This window comes from Hemicordylus capensis, chromosome 5, assembly GCF_027244095.1.
Source record: "Hemicordylus capensis ecotype Gifberg chromosome 5, rHemCap1.1.pri, whole genome shotgun sequence".
NCBI lineage: Eukaryota > Metazoa > Chordata > Lepidosauria > Squamata > Cordylidae > Hemicordylus > Hemicordylus capensis.
Window position 1 is genome coordinate 57013852 of NC_069661.1, and position 19622 is coordinate 57033473.

The 19622-nt window shown below is 41.3% G+C and overlaps 1 protein-coding gene across 7 annotated transcripts in view; it reads right to left on the bottom strand.

Moving 5' to 3' along the window:
* The window catches only part of ELF2 (E74 like ETS transcription factor 2), a 65246-nt gene that overhangs the window by 22495 nt on the left and 23129 nt on the right, over positions 1–19622 (bottom strand). For 2 of the 7 annotated variants that reach the window (XM_053253284.1, XM_053253285.1), the window contains 2 exons: positions 18304–18521; positions 17403–17568 (listed from right to left, as the gene is read on the bottom strand). In XM_053253284.1, coding sequence (XP_053109259.1) covers positions 17403–17568; positions 18304–18378 — 241 coding nt within the window. In that variant the 5' untranslated portion in view covers positions 18379–18521. Of the gene's footprint in view, positions 1–8923; positions 9159–9189; positions 9333–9421; positions 9806–14584; positions 14671–17402; positions 17569–18303; positions 18522–19622 lie in introns of those variants that run through there. The other 5 variants (XM_053253286.1, XM_053253290.1, XM_053253288.1 and 2 more) reach the window with 5 other exon arrangements.

Here is a 19622-nt window from a genome sequence, read left to right on the forward strand (position 1 = left end):
GCATAGCCACAGATTATGAGAAGGCACTGTTCTTCGAGCTTGAGTCCTCCATTTCTAAAATTGGATTCTTGCAAGAATTATAAAATATTCTTAAAGGTGCAGGTGAAATGAATAATGAGCTCTTCTGTGAACTTGCATTAATTAGCAGGAAACAGAATAGCACATGCCTCTGAAATACATTGCCTACAGACCCAGACTGTAAATTCCATTACAGTGTACACAGCAATGATTGATACTATCTGAAATCTCTACTCCAGCATTTTGAAAAAAGAAAGGAGCCTGCAATGTTATGCTTTATGTTCTCAAACACTGTAACAAGAGTATGTAAAGTCTATTATCTAAGCAGTGGCTAGATGCAATGCACTGAAGTTAAATAAATCTACAAGAGATTAAACTGCAGTCAAGTGCTGCACAGATAGGCAGCAACCAATCAAGCCTGGGGTTAACTGCCAGGAAAAAAAGCCTAATATGCACAAAGACAGATTTTTTGGAGTACTTTTTAAGGTACATCCAATGAGCGGAAAGAGGGGCACTGGAAACATAATTTCTCACAAGAAAGCTGTTAGACAGAATCAGGGTGGATTTGATTTAAATCAAACTGATTTAAATCACGATTTAAATCACGATTTAAATCACTAGCAGGGTGGATAAAAATAAAAAAATCCAATTTAAATCAAAAAAATCCGATTTTTTTGATTTAAATTGAATGTTTTTGATTTAAATCAGATTTTTTTTTATTTTTATCCACCCTGCTAGTGATTTAAATCATGATTTAAATCAGTTTGATTTAAATCAAATCCACCCTGGGTCTAGCATTTCCCCACTGCCCAAATACTCCTGTTTGAAACCTTGGAGCGCCACTGCCAAACATTGTAGACAATACCGATATAGAGGAGCCTAGGTCCAGTTCAATATGACAGCTTTGTGTGCTCAACAACAGCAACAAGAATGGTCACCCTCCCTCATCCCCAATTTTGGCTGTTGAAACAATGAAGAGAAGAGGATATGAGCTCAGTTCTGATGCTGAAAACCAACTCCTGGACTGAGTCTTCCCTCAGAGAAAGAGGCGCTTTGAGTGCCTCAGAGGCACTCTCTTCTTTAATTCAGAGTATGTCTGCCCTCACCCGCCTTATTTTACACCCAACTCCAATCATAGATACTAGGATTCTGGTATAAAGAACAAGACCACCACACAGATCATATAAGCCTGAATTTTGGCCACCTCTTCCTTAAAGGATCCACAAGAGTAAGATAAGAATTCTGAATCATTTGCTAAAAATAAGCCAAATGCCTTACTCATGATAGTACTATGTTCTACAGAACTGGTAACAGGGTCACAACTGAGGTGAACAAATATGCAAGAAAACACTGTCCATCTGAAAACAAAGCTAACCATTCATATAATTTTCTGACATCTTTTAAATAGTTCATTTTACCATGCTGTCATCCTACAATGAATATTGTAGAGAGGGTATTTTGGGGGGAATAGGTTGGAAAGATAGGAAGCAGCCAACATTTTTTGGTATGGCATGTTTGATGGCCACAGAGTGCAAGCAACCTGCTCTTTAAAGTTTAACACAGAAATTTTGTTTTTCCCTAACCAGCTACCAAAAAACAAAACAGAACACTGAACTAAGCAATTAAATTCAGCAGAGTTGAACTGCAGCATGCTGTCAACATTTGAAGTTTGAAATAATGCTCAATATAGTTGAATTCAAATTTACAGTATTTCATCCTGACATGGACAGAGCTAAATTTCAGACAAAATTCAATAACACACAGCAGTGTCACACAATTAAATTACTAGACAGGCTAGTAGTCCCAGTTCTTCTCCCACTCCCTTGAGCCTTCCTGGTGCATTGATTTTTCCTGTTACTACCCAGCCTTTGCATGCTGTGCTATGGTGATTACAGTACAAACCTGTACAATATATAGTTGCTACATAAACAATCAAATTGGTGCCCACAGAACCTGCCACATTTGCTCAGATTTGTAACATTTGACTATAAATGTAAAGCATTTAAAAGCACAAGAATGAGGATTGAGAGCAGCAGCATAATAAACACACAAGGGCACTGGTAATTTGGAGGGCAAGGCAAAAATACTGGCCAGGAAACATTCTCTTCTATGCAAATGAGCCCTGCAAGCCATAGACTCACACATTCACTTATAAATGGGAAATATTTTATTTCTGCTTTGAAATCAACCATAGTTCTGCATTACGGCCACACGAGGGTTTGCTTCAAAGTTAGGGAACATAGGAAGAAGTATATCACCTTTTCCACATTTGGACAAATTATGGGAACTGTAGTTTACTTCAAAATTGAACTGAAAACTTTCTTCCTTCTTTCATGCACATGAGGATGAGAGGAGAGAGTGTGAAATCCTGCATCTCACAGGAGCTCATGATTTTCCATTAAGCCTGAACTGGGCCCACAGACAGCACAATGAAAAACCAGCCTGTAAAACTTCCCTAACGTGAGCTCCACTATCATTTCTGACAAATACGAAAAATTTCATAGTAGTGTGATGTTAATAGCTTTTTCTTTTACCTAATTGCTGGTAAAGCTTTTTAAAGTCAACAAACTGAAGCCTAAAAGCTGATTATGTACAGTGTTTAACTGATTTCACACAACTCTCACTCATATCCTTGTTATACACTTTGATGTCTTGGAAAGTATTAAAAGCAAACATGATCAATAGTGTCACTTTGGTACATTTACAACCTGATCCTATTGTTCTGCCAAGATAATCAATCTCTCTCTCCAAACACACACACATGTAATTTTTTCAAGTTTGAAAAAAGAATAGAGGCAAATCACCCCCTTCACGTCCAGCAATGCTACAAATCATTCCTTTTACAGAAATAAAGAGCATATATCCCTTCTGTAATTGTTAGCCCTGATGCTCTAGCAGAGTGCAAACTGCAGGAGTCAGGAGACCTGTTCAAATCCTGCTCCCCAGCAGATGGCACCATTCACAATTCCCAGTTTTAACATCTGACCAAAGCCACAGTGTTTCCCAACACAGGCATCCATGACACAGAAACAAACTATTGTGCAATGGGAAACCCTATCCATGTGGCTTGGTCACTGAAAACAGACAACAGCAAGGTCTATGCAGAAGCTCAGCACCAAGAGCTCGGTGTTGTTATCTAACAAGCCATCCACATTCTGCTCCTGGCAGAGAGTGCCATAGCAGTCACTTTCTTCAGCTCCAGACATGATAGACATATACTCCCAAACTGTTCAGCGCCTACTTCTAAGATTATAGGAAGACACAGTAGTCAAACTGATCAATTTTGTAGGCAGTAGCAATGCAGCCTAGGTTTCAGATTCGGTAGAACAGATGTAGCACAGTCGATCCTTAATTCCAGTTTTGCCCTACTGTCATCTGGCTTAACTCACTATGTTTTAAGATTTCCTAATTCATGGAGTGAACACATTTAAGCATCATATAATTGCTAAACACTTTTATTCTTCAAGGAAGCATTTTTGAAACCTACAATGGCAAATGGTGGTCCTGAACAGCTTAGCCTACCTGAGAGCAGCAGGAGCACCATAAAGGCTGTAGCACTCAACACAAAGAGAAGGTCCCATACTAACTGAGCAGAGAGACACCTTTTAAAATTACAGTTCTCTTTATTTAGAAGGGGAGAGCAACTGGACCTATCCATCCCAGCACATCATCCCTCCAGTGGCTGTTACTGATGTCTATCTTATGTTTCTTTTTTAGAGTATGAGCCTTTGGGGGACAGGGAGCCATTTTATTTGTTTATATTTTTGTAAACCACTTGTTCTGTTGAAAAGAAGTATATGAATATTTGTTTTATTCGTATTCTACTCACACAAACAGCAGGGGAGGAGAAAGAGCAATTTTCACTGATCCCTCCATTCCTTCTGCAAACCCCTGGCACCCCCTTTAAGTTATGTTCTTGAAGGTACCCCATCAGAAGGAAGGGTGGCATCAGGAAAAAAATGGTTCCTCCCTCCCTCCACCCTTGCATAAGTGGAACGTCCTCCACAAGTACTAGTAAGGATGCTGCATAAAAAGACTTTACTCATTTTGGAGCACAAGTCTTATACCCACATACCATAAGAGAGCCAGCCTTGTGGGGGAACATGGGATAGTTTCTAACCTGTCTGATCCTTTAGTCTTCCCACTACATCCATCTATGAGCTTTGTAGGATCTTGGATGGTACAGGCACACAATTTGAGTCCCTTGTAGTGGAGCATCATCATTGCTTGCTGCATTTAATGGCACTGGTCCATACAAGGACATCTCAGTGGGACATCTCAGTGCAGTTTTGTTCAATTCCTGGCCTTTTGACCAGATGTTAGCACTATTAAACTAAGTACATTTCTGGAATTACAGGAATGAACAAACAACAATCTTCAGCTTGGTACAATATTATGAATGCCTCAAAAAAAAAAACATATTAAAAGTGTACAAATTCCAGTCCGCCCCAAACAGTTTGGGCACAGAAATAAATCCCCTACAATAATATTTGCAGCCAGATACTTTCAAATTCCTAAAAATTAACAAGTTTAAGCAGGAGACATGAGCCCCTGGTGGCACAGTGGTAAAACTGCCGCCCTGTAACCAGAAGGTTACAAGTTCGATCCTGACCAGGGGCTCAAGGTTGACTCAGCCTTCCATCCTTCCGAGGTCGGTAAAATGAGTACCCAGAATGTTGGGGGCAATATGCTAAATCATTGTAAACCGCTTAGAGAGCTCCAGCTATAGAGCGGTATATAAATGTAAGTGCTATTGCTATTGCTATAGCAGAAAGTAAAATACATTCAAGAAAGATAGGCTAGAAATCCCAATATATGCATCCTAGGGCTGCAACACTAAATATTTAGCAGCTGATTTGAAAAATATGAAATTCAGATTTGCCTTTGTTCTCTAACTCACAGCCCCATTTACTTAGTTTTCCTGCAACAGAATAGAACCCTTCCTGTTTCTTTCTGTGTGTGGTTCCCCCCAGACCTCACGTGCTCACTCATCCCCCCCCCGCCAATTTCCCATTGCTTCAACTCCCTGTCTCTTCAACTCCCCTATTCCTTCTCCAAGATTTCAGCATCTCAGGCAAAGTGAAATAATAGCCTACTACATAATAGTAGTAGCTATATAATTCCCTATATTAGTAAGTGGGAATAATTTAGGTTACAACTGAACCCTAAAATGGAGATATTATGACAAGATGGAGAGCCTACTGGAGAGCCTACGTAATGACTGGGGAGCCTACCTTTGCAGAATATTAGAAAGTTGAAACAAGAAATGTTGCCTCCCCACAGTTCCAAATAATAGCAGAGACAAGGGTTACACAAGCATGGACCTCCAAGAACAGCACAGAGATGCAAACTTTCACTCAGCCAGGGATAAGAGTTAGTCAAACTGAAGGAAAGCAAGCAGCTTGCTACATGTTCCTCTATATAGCCTAGGGCTTAGCAGGGGAAGGTAGAAGAAACTGAGCATGAAAGAAATGTTCAATCTCTCTCTCACACACACGCACACATCACCCACCAAAGATCCTTAAGCTGTAGAGGTGATGATACTCTAGCAGATTATAGGATCAAGGGCAGGGGATTTGCCCCCAAAGGATCAGTGCCCTGTGATACAGGAGCCCACTCAGCCCAATTTTTTTCTTCTCCCTAAGGACACTTAAGGTGCCTTTGAGTCTGATCTCCACCTTTTCACTGATCCCACTAAGATGTGCACATGTGCACCCACTCACAAATTTTTGGATGTCCACCCTCTCAATTTTAGATCTCACTCAAGTTCGATCAAGAAGGACCCACTCTGAATGCATGTGCACACACACTGCCTTGATACTGCCACCCAGAACAAAACTCATTCCGCACACAGTTGAAAAAAATTAAAGAGAACACTGCACCCTTTACCCATGAAGTTCTCACAAAACCCCTCATACTTTATGTGCTTTACACACACTCTCTTGTAAAATGGGCTTGCAGTTTGCAAGCATTCCTCCTGTTCCACGAAATTACCATGCACTCTCCCTTCACAACTTGCTAAATGAAGACCAGAAGAGCTGCTTTGTTTTGAGCATGTAATGGTGTTGCTGCCAAGGACGCCCCCCTCCCTTGTTCTTGGAGACCAAATGAGAAAGATAAACAAAGATCTCTGGTACAAGTTTTTTCATTTTTTTTAAAAAAAAAATTCTTAAGCAAGTTTCATGGAAATCTGACATGGATAGAAGTCCAGAAAGCTGAAACAGTATAGCTTGTTTGTTTCTTCATCATTCTGCGAAACATCCAAAATTAAAGTACCCAAGAAAATTGCCAAAGTTTGTCAGGAAGCATCATTTCCGATGCTTTTCCAATGGAAGAGCTTTTCTGCATTTTAAGGGGGAATTAATTAATTTTCCACAAAAGGGGGGGGGGGTTTCTGGTAGTGTGAACAAGGTCTGGAGCCTATCTGCCAAACAGCATGTCTCTATCTTTAAGAACATAAGAACAGCCCTACTGGATCAGGCCCTTACCTCTGAGACTGGAGGTGGTCTATAGCCATTGATAGACCTGTTCTCCATGAATTTGTCTAAGCCTCTTTTAAAGCCATTACCACATCTCATGACAGAGATTTCCATAGATTAATTATGTGCTGTGTGAAAAACTACTTCCTCTTGTTGGTCCTACGTTTCCTGGCTTTCAGTTCCATGGGATGACTCCTGGTTCTAGTGTTGTGAGAAAGGGAGAAAAAATTCTCTGTCCACTCCATGCACTATTTTAAAAACCTCATTCATGTCTCGCCATTGTCACCAATCTTCCAAACTAAAAAAAAAACCCAGATGCTGTAGCTTTGCGTCATAAAGAAGGTGCTCCAGGCCTGATCATCTTGGTTGGCCTCTTCTGTACCTTTTAAGTTCTACAATGTCCTCCTTAAGATACGGTGACCAGAGAACCGTACGCAGTACTCAAAATGTGGCTACACCATATATTTGTATAAGGGCATCACAGTATGAGCATTTTTATTTTCAATTCCATTCCTAATGAGCCATATAACGGAATTTGCCTTTTTCACAGCTGCCACGCACTGAGTCAACATTTCAAACAAGCTCTCTATCACGACCCCAAGATCACTCTGTTGGCCAGTCAGTGAAAGCTCAGACCCCATCTCAGACTTTCATGGCTTACTAACCCAGGCTTAGTCTGGGAATTTCATGTCAGTCAGTGAGTGAGGCCAAGCAGCTTTATATATACAAATATTTATATTGTGTGTCACATTATGTTGAAAACTACAGTCACAGAACAGATACTCTCAACTAATGAATTTGTTGCATTTATATCTCACCTCTCTCTCCCAGCACCAGTCAACACTGAAGATGGTGTCAAAAAGGTGATTCACCCATAAACGCAACTGCTCTCATACAAGCCTCTTATCTAGAGTATTATTATTATTATTTCTTGTTTACACAGTCAGGCAGGTGTTATTGACTGGTTTGTTTTATCCAGACACCGAGTCCTTCCCAAGGACCTGGGATGGCTGAATTTTATCATCAATATTGTTGGTTATTATAGATATCGTCACAAAATATAGGCTGTTTCAGTATATTATTATTATTTTTTTTACATTTATATCCTGCTCTTCCTCCAAGGAACCCAGAGCGGTGTACTACATACTTGAGTTTCTCTTTCAAAACAACCCTGTGAAGTAGGTTAGGCTGAGAGAGAAGTGACTGGCCCAGAGTCACCGAGCTAGTTTTATTGAGTACCACCTCAAATTTTGAAACTGCAACTCTGCCCCATAGGAATGCATATATAAAGCAATTTGGACAAATGTGTTACATTCTCAATATTCAGTGGAAAGTCCTGATATCCAAATATGCAACCCATACTTTGGAATAACAAATCTATTATTTTTTCAAAATATAAAGTAATTACTGACATCTTAACCAGATATTTCAAACAAACCTCAACATTAAAAAGAACGTTCATATATTTGTAATAGACCCCTTGGGAACGGTGTTCCCTCGAAAAGAAAATCCCAGATGTTCTTGACTACAACTCCCAGCATCCTCAGCCAAAGCCAACTGCAGCTAGGGATTCTGGAAGCTGTAGTCAACAACATCTGGGATCACTACTTGGGTCAGTCAACACTAGGAACAAAAACAACTGCTATGACTACTCTTAGAAACTCGCCAGAGAACTGTAGATGTACAGATCAGCGTCAACCATTCATAAACAGTTGTACGGAGAAACGCAAACACAGCAACCTATTGCGGAGAGTGGGCGAGTCATATAAGAGGATTAGAAAATCTGAACGGGGAACAAAGAGGCAAAACTAATATCTGTGCATTGATTTCCATATTTACACCTAACGCGCAGATGGGCACGACAGGCAGCCCCCCGCTCTGCAAAGGACCTTTCCCAATCGCTCCAAAGCCATTGCGGGGCTCCTCTCTGCCCACCCCTTCTCCCTACACCAGCCCCGCCCTCGCTTCCGTATTTACAATCCTTCCTCTTCCCTCCAATTCCGTGCTTGCATTGTCAGCGCCAGGAGAAGCTGCCACTCAACGCCTCCCTCAGCCCCATTGGCCGGACAGAGCCTAGCCCCTCCCAATAGAGGCAGCAGCATTCTGATTTCGAACAACTTTAGCAGTTGATTGGCCGGCAAGACCCGTCACTCACAAACTCCCCGCCCCACCCCGCGCACTGGGGCTCCTGAGGGAGCTCCGCGCTTCCGCTATGGGGGGGGGAGAAAAGGGGAGTTAAAAAGGACCAGGTCTTCGGGCTGTAGACGGCACCCCCCCCCCCGCGATCGCCCAGAGTACAGCACGGGGCTCAGTGGCAGCGCCACCATCCCCCCACTTCCCTCTATGCTCTCGGGCTAGACCCCCCAGACCCTCCGAGACGCAGAACAAAGTTTAGAGGGCAAGAAGCGGATCCAAAGAGGGGGTACCTTAAGCCCTCAGAAGCCCTCACCCCTCTCCCGGCAGAGGCACCTCGCTCGAGTAGCCGGAGGAGGAGGAAGGGCCGCCTTTTGCCCAAGAGGCGCAGAGAGAAGGAAGCAGCCTTTTCCGCTCAGACAGCGTGGCGTGGCTGGCGGGAGGGCAGGCACAACAATCGCCCCGCACTCTTCCTGGTCTGGGCTCCAAGAGCAGCAGCAGCGCCGCCGCCGCACGCTTCGCTGCCCCACCAACCGTGCACGCATCTACACCCACACACCCCTGCACTCCGCCCGGGGCCGCCGCTGCCCGTTGCCCTCTCGGGCGCAGCCTAGCCAGGTTGCTAACGCAGTCCACAGCACGCCAAGGTGATCACTTCCTGGATCTGTCCTCCCTCCATTACTCCAGCCCAGCGCCAGTGCCGCCCCCGGGAAGAGCGAGCGAGCAGCGTGCGCAGCTCTTTCCCCGCTCGCGCCTTCCCTCTCCCCAGCCGTCCCACGTCGCCCCCTTACCGGCGCGGATGAGCAGATCGAGCTGGTTCGTGGGGCCCTCATGCAGGGAAGTCGCCATGTTTATGCCGCTGGAGCGAGCAGCAGCCGCGGCGGCGGCTTCGCATTGACCCGCAGGGGCTCCCTGGCGCTCGGCCGCGCACACGCGGGACCTTGCACGCCGGCGTGCACGCGCTCTCGCACGCGCAGCCGCGGCCGGATCTTTCTCGCGCCGCACACGCGCTCCCGCGCCCGCCGGGCCAGCCAAGGCAACGCTCGCTCGCCGCCCTCCGCCGCGCTTGCAGCAACAGAAGCCGCAGCAACGCTTCCTCCTCCAGCGGGGCGCACGCGATCCTTCCGCCGCTAGCCTCGCAGACAGGAAGTGCCGGGCGGGCGCGCTCTCTCTCTCGCCCTCCCTCCTTTCCTCTTCTATTCTGCATCTGCAGCCGAATCCCGCCGGGTCGAGGAAAAGTGTCAAGGCCCGCCGATTTTCTTTGGCTTGCCATGCCAGTCTTAGTCGCCGCGGCTTCCATGCCAGATCGTCCCATCGCAGTCGGTCCAGCTGCAGAGCCCAGCCGCGCTCGCTTCGCTAGCCGCGGGCCAGGTGAGGATGCCACAAAAAGGCAACAGGCGCGGCAAGGAATTCGCAGTCACTCCTGGCAGGCTCCGCTTTCCGTCCTGTGTTTTACAACGGAGCGCGGTCGATGAGAGGGGGTTCCATTCCATGGCATTCCATTCCGTCGGCCTCTGGGCATCCCATTCCTGGTTTCTCTTGAGTCAGTTTTCTTTCAAGGTTCGAGATGACCTTTGATAGCTTCGGGTAGAAGTGCCTCGAAGTGCTCCAAGGGAAGATCAGACTCCGGTGCAGAGAGACTCACCGGTGTTGCCCAGCTGTTCTGGCAGAGTTCTTCAGAGACGTCTCAGTCTTCAGAGTCTAATTCAGTAGAATTCGTGTCCTGCTCCCAAATTGTTGTTGCAGCTCCTGAATTCAACCGCACTATGTTTGTCACACTTTGTCCCACAGCCTGGGTGACTCCACGATAATGTGGACAGCACTGAGTTAGAGGTGTGTTGGAAAGCCAAAAAGGTCTAAGTTCAAGGCAATTCGCTATGGGGTTCAAATGGCAACATAATGGGAAAAAGTTCCTAGCTCAATATACTTCTGTGCTTTTCATTTATACTAAGGCTGCAATCCTAAACGTCATCACTGACAAACCCAGGCATAGAGGGACTTCCATCTGGATTGCACTAGAGGTTCGCTTCTTGCACAGCAGCCCTACAAAGGAATTAAGAGCCTAAGAATTGCCTTCCTGTGTCAAACCAAGATCTAGCTAGTCCAACATTCTGCTTCTAAAAACAACCAGCCAGCTGTCTCTAAGTTTACAAGCAGGGTATGAAAGCAATTGCCATCCTTGGCATTTAGAACACAGGCCCTAAAGGGAAGGTTAGACCAAAACTTTTTAACTTTCAGCTGCAGATTTGGAGGTGAAAGTTATGTGGATGTGGAAGTTTGCAAGTCACCTGCGAGACTCACCCCATGAGTCTGTAGGATTACTCAAGAGTAAACATACAAATTTGCATCTTTATGGGCCACCCAAGCTGGGATATTCATCAAACATATCTTTCCAGAGGTTTTGCTGCACAGGCTATACAGATCTCATCACCAGAGGCATTGTGGACACCTTTGATCTGTTTAACCTGTCTCATATCCAAGCTCTTGGACATAATTACAAATATACTAGACAAGGTAGGAAAACCTGAAGGTGGGCATGGTACATGTACTGCATGAAAACAACCACTGAACTGACCCACACACAATTCAAATCAATGTATTCTCCATTGTCATTGACCTGACTCACTTTTCCGTTAAGCATTCCATGTGATTTTAAGATAGTCAGTTCTGTGGAGTATAGCTCAGTATGATTTTCCTCATATTCAAGCATCACAGCATGTATACTTATATATTTTGACAAATACAGAATTTTGATTCAGACACTAGATTTTTTTAATATCTCCCACTTCAGAGAAGATGGATTTGAAGATAATGATCAACAGAACCAGTCTGAAATTACAGCATCTTGCATTCATTCCAACCTTAGAGGCTAAATTTGGCCTCTAATTAAAAGAGGTTGCGCTATCTAACTGAAGGAGTTCATCTGCAATATCAGAAACAATACTTGTGAAATACCACCAGCAATAGAATCTGTCTGGCCTATGCAGCAAAGATGCTTCTATGCAACTATACAGATTTACTCAGGAGTTTAATTCAATGACCTGTTTTGGCTGAGTGGGAGCATGTCCCCTGGGTGATCTGCAATCCAGAAACCTTTCACCTGCAATGTGTAGCTGATAGCTAGAAATTAAATTTGCACCATGCTCCTTCACTATTGCAAGTTATATATTGTATTCAAATTACAGAGGTTCAATTTAACTATTCTGATGAATGACCATTGACAAATTCTTCATGAATTTGCTGTAATGGAACTAAAATTACTTTTCAAATTCAGCAACCTGACAATAAGTCCTAAGCACACTTACTTGAAAGTAAGTCATACTGAAGTCAGTGGAACTTAACTTCAGAATCAACATGTATACCGGTAGTCTATAAGGAAAGCAGTTGCACGCTAGTTTTCAATACTTCTGCCTGCGCACAATCATTAGGAGTAAATCACAATGCAATACCAAAACCACATAATATTACTAGGTTTAATGCAGCAGACCCTGTTGGGTCTACTTATTACTACAGCCTTTTAGGGAATTATAGCTCCCTTCCAGGGCTTCCATGAGTACACCTAAGACCCTTGTGTGCTAGGATTTGATTTATAGCAGAATGGGATGGGACAACAGGTCAGTGGTAGAGCATCTGCTTTAGGATGAAAAAGATCCCAGATTCAATCCCCAGTATCTCCAGGTAAGACTGGGAAAGACTCCTGCCTGAAACTCTGGAGAGCCACTGCCTCTACTGTAGACAATACTCCGCCAGATGTTCCAAGGGTCTGACTCCATATAAGACAACTGCCTATGTTCCTATGTGTACCAGCAGTATTAGTTACAGGTTGTATTTCCATTTGGGGGGAAATTGTGTTAAATATATTTAATTCTAAAAAATAGATACAGAACATGAGATTAACAGCAAAATTCCACACTTGGATATCTGTTTCAAAGCTCTTTGTAGTATATTTAGCTCAGCTATATTTAGTTACTACAGTACTATTACTGTACTATAGTAACAGCATAGTATAAGAATTACTGTATCGAGATTGTTCATTCCAGGCTGAGACTAACTGGCAATGAAAGTGTTACATATACACATAGGGCTTCCTACTATAACTACACAGCTTTTGAATCTCTCTAGACACAGCTTCAAAAGCAGCATGTGATACAGTGTTGAAGATCGGGGGATGGAAAAGACTGCTACCCTGATCCAACTGCACACTTCTCCAGATCTTGGCCATAGGCAGCAAGATGCTCCATTTCTTTTAACAGTTATAATGGTGAGCCAAGGGTACAAATCCCATGAACAACTTGCAAATGAAAAAAAAAAATTGTTTGCTTATGGCAGCATAAACTTGCCACCCAAAAAGCAATTTCATTAGAATCCACGTAAACATTTTATTTAGAAATGTTTACTTATAAACACACATCATTTGTACTATCTGTTTAGAAATGGCTTAAAGTCATCTTGGTTTCTACATAGGGTAGTTACTTAGTTTCCACACAGGTAATTTCTAAATATTACAATTAAAATGTATTTAACTCCGTTTCATTTTATTACTCAAGAAGTGCATAACAGAGAGAAACTACCAACTGACCAACAAATTTTGCTCTTTCAGAGTAAGATCTTTTGCTATTGTGCCAATCTGATTGCCAAGAAATAAAAAAATGGCAAACTAGAGATTTTATTTAGAGATATGGTATTTCAAGAATAAAGGATTAAACAACATAGTCATGACAGTGTGGCAAACCAGTTGTCCATAATTAACCTGTCCTAGATTCTAAAAGCAATATCTTGAAAAACTCATGACAATAATCTCCACTAGTCACTTAATGTATCTTTAAGGCTTTATATTCAATTTAAGACAATAAGTTTACATAGGGTATTAAAGCATTATAATTTCCCAAAACAATGGTATATGTAGTAACCTGGAAAAGAAACAAGACTTGTTTTAGTATATACAAGTCAGCATTTGTTTTAAGAGGGGTTAAAGGTTTTTTCTAAATCTTGAACTGTCCCTTTCCCCTTATTTATGAATTTATTATTCAGGTTTTTTTATGGTCTCTGTGCAGTCACAACTAGGGAATTTGTGCCTGTGAAGGATTTTCTAGAGATTGGTTGTGAGAATTTTGACAAGATCCACAGCTCTGTGGAATTAGAGTGCATGCTGAAGCAGGTGTGGCCCATGGCTGCTCCTCTGGTTCTTAGTGGAAGCATTACTAATAACTTTATCTTGGTTTTCATTAATGCCAGATGAGTCTGGCATCTGTCTCCACGGCTGTGTTACAATTTAGTCATTTATATTTTTCCTTCTTTTAGTTTGTGTTTCTTGCACTCTCCCCTTCCCGCCATTGTTTTCTCAGCTGCAGCCACAGGGTTAGTGTTCTGGACCTTGTTTGAAAAGTGCAAAACATACAGGGATGAGCCCCCACCTTGTGTCTTGGTGAAGTGCATGAAACAGAATCCTACATCTTTTGTCAACACTTTACCAAGCAAGCAAGATGCAACTGAATTACCAGGCTTTGTGCCACTTTATAGGAAGAAAGTGCTTCAGGCTTCCAATTCCTTGGCCCAAGCTCCAAGTGCACATGCCAAAACACTTTGTGGCAGAGGTGAACCTATGATACTGTACAATCCTGCCATATAATACAGCATGCTAGTCTACCATAGGTATGGCTGCACAAGACCATGAAGAAGAAAAGATTCCTTACCTGTTACTGATGTTCTTTGAGTGATCATAAACGCAGTTACTCAAACCCCTCCCCTCCTCCCCATTGTATTATTTGCCCTCTTGGCAGAATGTGCTGTCACTCCTTAGGGGTGTTGATTCAGAATTCTTGAGGTTCAACTCTTGAAGGTTCAGGAACAGATCCTATAAGTGTAACTGCACAGATGACCACTCAAAGAACATAAGTTACAGGTAAGCGTCCTGTTCTTATCTATGTATAAGTGTACAAAGGAGTTATACATACCAACACTTCTCTAGCTCAGTTTTCAAGGTAAGTCACGGGGAACTTCCTGCTCAGATCCCCATTTCTCATGTAGGTCTTCTACCTCCCTGTGGCAGTAATATGTTTTTTTAAATTTAAAAATAAAAAAGGTGCAACAGGGAGGATTTCTGATGTGATGTCAAGAAGTGGGTAACAAAAATATTTTAAGCCGAAACTGTCATATACGGTACAAAGAAACTGCATCTTGAATGATCTTATTGTTCTGAAAATATCAAACTGGCACTCATTCTGCCATAATTAAACATATACTGTCACATTTCACTTAAAGCTCCTCAGATGGGAGGCCGTACACCAGCATCTCTCAAGCGACTTTCTAAAATCTAAACTCTTTTAGTTTTGTACTAGAAAAGAACATTTTACCCAAACTTTTTTTTTAACAATTACTTGTATAAAAAGTTCAATTAGTGCTGAAGATGTGTCCCGCTTTTATAATACAGTCTTCTTGAAAAGCTACATTGAATGCTTTTATGGAAAAGAAAGATACACATTCTATCAATGATAGCTATGATGGACTTCAAAAAACTGAATGCTCTCAACACAAAACAGATACCAGAACTGGAATCTTTATTGTGAATCCTAAGAGTATTATCCATGTAATTATGCAACAACTCCAAAAGTCAAGGGAGTTTGGCTGCATACACACCTTTCATGCTATCATTCAAGGAATCACAAATTCTATGTTCAAAGTAAATTGAGCAAATAATGGAAGTTAAGATCCTTGTTTCAGAATCTGTTTTCAGAAGAGGGGAAAAGTGTAAATAAGATTCATGGGCAAGGACAAAGAGGGCAACTGCCTTTCCATATCACTAACAGAAGGCACTGCAAGCAGAAGAGCACCTGATATTTTCATGAGTCTCCATTCTGCAATGCAAGCAGATACCTCACTGCACACAAGGCCCAAGCATCAAATCTGACTGCAGAATAAGAGCCAGGCCTACAAATGTACCCACCTTCTTTCAAGTATTAGCCTTCTATGTCTGAAGCTATTAATTTTACTGCTTATGTTCAGCCAACTAAAAGGAATATTCTTGTATGAATATGCATTTTGCTTTTATCTCAAGTCTTAAGGTACCCTTTCAGCTGTTTTTAAGCATACATACTGTGTGTTAAGAACAAGCTTTTTTCAATATACTACTAAATGCATCCTTATTACATCATGTAATGTAAGGTAACAGTACATCAATACGTACTTTAACTTCTATAGGAAGAAAGAACTTCAAAGAACAAGTTCATGATTTTTAGAAAGCCTCTTGGAAAGCAACCTGCACTTACCTTTTGACTCTAATTTTGTATAAAGTTTGGAACAAAAGTAAGATTAAGAACAAAGAATGTTAATTATATATACTAGGATCCAAAGAACTATTTTACATATACCCAAGTATAGCCATACTTGTGGAATTTGACTCTTTGAGAAGCAGACCAGCTGCCCATGCTATAGCACAAAGGAAGATAATAGCATTGGTATTGTCCAGGTGGTATTTTAAGTGACTCCTAAAGAGTTTTCTTTTTGCTCATCTGGAAGCTGTAATTCAATGGTTCTCACAAGCCTACTTAAACTGCAAAATAGTATAGAAACTAAAGAGAAAAAAGTAAAAGGGATATCACACATCACACACTCCAAAAGACCTTCCAGACAGTAGGTGGAATCTATAGCTATGCATGACTTGCTCATGCCCCCAACTGAGGCTTTCTTCTCACCCCCTAGCATCCTCCTCCATGTTGTATCACAAGCATCTCTCTATATTTATTGAATCTAAAAACTATATGGCATGTTGCATGGTGGCGAAAGGGATTAGGCTTGCAGAATTTAGTGGGCAAATCACTAAGCCCATAGGTATTACTCACTTAACTATAAAATTTGAAAATGTCCTATTATCATTACTAGCCAGGAGTTAAACAATGCTCTTTAGAGCAAATCCTTGACCCTTTGTTATACTAGAACAGATACAGATTTTACTAGTGCTGAATTATATTATCACTTTATTAAATCATAATTGCTTTATGAGCCAGATGCCTCACCTATAAGCAAAACAGTTATCACATGAGTTAAAACCCCCACTAAATTTCAGTGGAACTTTCTTCTATTCAAAGTATGTCCCGGCTACCAATTATAAATAAATGGAAGAGCAACAAATACTGAACATCTTCCATTAAATATTTTTGGTTTATATTCACTAACAAATTAACTGCCTTGCTTTTAACTGATACATCAACTAAATTTAAACAACATTCACAAACTACAGACCATAATAAAGGTAACCTGAGGAGTCTGAGGGAGACTTTGCAAGCTGACACTCATTGTCAAAGAAAAGTTAATCTTTGATATTTTCTTTTTATTCATGGAATATGAAGCATTTCCTACTAAACACTGCTTTTCAAATTGTTTGGGTAAATAACACACTCATCAGTACTGTAAAAGATGAGATTTAAACACACACTGAAGCCAATCTTAACTGAGCACCATCAGCATGTTAACTGTAATTTTTATTCTAAAAAAGCTACAGCAGTCTCATCCTAAGGCAAACGTATCTGCTGCCTTTAGATACAAACTAGAAGGAAAAGCATCTTCATCAAATTTTATGAAGGGACAACAGATTTAGTACATTTCTGTAGCATGCATATTGGGAGAACCATTAAGATTTCCAGATAATGCTTTATTTTCCTTTTTTATTATCCACTAAATAGGGAGAAGTGGCACATTTTGATCAGCAATTAAAACATTAGTCAGGCTCATCAATATATTACAACCCTAACAAAGTGGGGTTTTTTTAAAGTCTACCTGTTCTCACAGTTTCAGTCTCGATTTCTTGCTCTTCTGCAACATCTTGCAGCAGGTAAGTTTCATCATCATACACAAATATCTGGGCAGCATATCCTTGTTCTACTCTGGCACTTGGCACTGGCTCTACAATCACTGCTGGGTATTCAGAGACGGACTCATTCTCCTGTAGGACACAGTAGTGAGAGAGTGTTAATATTTTATCACCATAATCTAAGTAATCCCTTCTTTCTTCTTAAATAAAATTTCTTCTACATATTAAATAAAATATTAGAAACAAATCTGGGTATTAGTGTGAGAATGAATGTATACACCACTGAAACAAAGCTGAGAAATATGATTGGCACTATGGTCACATCAGAAACGTATTACGAACCACAGCTAATACATAAGATTTGTTACATGTGATTAATAAGCAACATATTTTCATAAACTTAGCCAATGTCAAGCTACATGATTACGGACGTATTGAACACTGGAATAATCAAGGACAACCTTGAAAGTTAAAAGTGCTTAAGTCCCAGGTTCAGGGTACACTGTGGACATGCCCCATACCTGAACTTCTGATCACTGCTTATTCCTATGCCTTGTTTGCAAAATTAACTGATCTTTACCATTACAATTATGTTTTCAAAGCAAATCAATCAGAATCTGCTTTTCAAAAGTGATATTCTGGATTCTCATGGGCCACATATGGTTTCAGAACTGTATCTAGAAGCAATGATTTTAAGGAAAAGAATATGCACTAAAATATCCTAGGCATTTTTTTCTAATCAAACCTGTGATACAGACACTATTCTTCTAATACCGTCTCCACTGTAATAACACACATCTACTGTCCATCCATCTACTTGAGATTTACAAAGACTGCATGAAAATAAGATGTACAACATTTCCAGACCTTGCCTTGAATTTGTACTCCATTGCTGTCAAACTCCTGGCCAGAACCTCCACTGTCAACTACTGCAGATGTCATGGTGCATTCCCTGAAGGATTACAAGGCTTAAAAGCAAAGCAAACAAATCTTCCCAACAATGGTAAAAACTCAAGATATGGGAAGTTTATAAGTCACGTAGAATGTTTCCAAATTCAACTTCTCTGCTATTGTGATCTGAAATCCTGAAAGAGAGCACAAGTAAAGCACATTAATGTAATGTTTTAACATTCACTGTTAATACTATTAAAAATGAATACATCTGCATATCAAAATACGGCATCGGTATCAAAGACCTGGTAATTGTTTTCATTACCATTAACTTTTCCAATACTGTGAGGAATTACCAATTTGTCAACACGTGAGAGTTATAAGCTTACACTTAATGTGCAAAGGACCTATTCCCCTACAACTAGTTTTACCATACCCATTTACTTCAATCTGTAGTTAGTTTTAGCTCATATTTGTTTTTGACATTTGCCTTCATTACAAAAATTTTAAATTGCTCATAAATGTGCATCTTATTTGTGAGCAATTTTTAATTTTTAATTAAGGCCTGAAACCTTGGACTCAAAGGAGTCACTACCAGTCACAATACTGAATTAGATAGACCAATGGTCTGACACATTAAAAGGCAACTTTGTATGTTCGTATGAAGAAATAAGGCAGAAGTAGTGGATAGGAAGTGTAGAAACTGAAAAACTTTATTAGTATCCTATATTCAAGCATTCTGATCTGGCCAGTGCCAGATTCAGAATGTCGCTGTAAACTGACCACTGATTAGCCTCATTAAAATTCCCTATATTCTGAAATTTCTTACACTTTAGTAGCCATTCTGAGTTAAAGATTTAAGTGGGTTTAACCTACAATTGATTGTATGAAAGGGAGGAAAAAGAACTTCAAAACAAATCTCTCCCACTTAATCTTAGCAGTAGCAGAGGGAGACAGCCTTCACTTGTACTAAAGCAGCCAGGGGAATGGAAAACTGTCTCGGGAAGAGTGACTCAAAGAACAGGCAATTCTCCCTCCCTTTGCTTCAGTGGCACAGAAGCTGTCTCCCTTCAGTAACTGAGAAGGAGCAATTAGGCAAGAGGACCCTGAAAAGGCTAGTATCGCAGAGCTCCAGGCTGGCAGTTCATCAAACTGACTGTGAGGAACTGAACCGGGCAAGACAATTTCCTCTCCCAGTAGACCCAGGGCGAGCACCTGACATGTGATATTCCCCAGTGACATGAGCAAGTGTACCTGTACAGTACTTGACTGAGAGGAGAGTTCAAGGGGAGGCA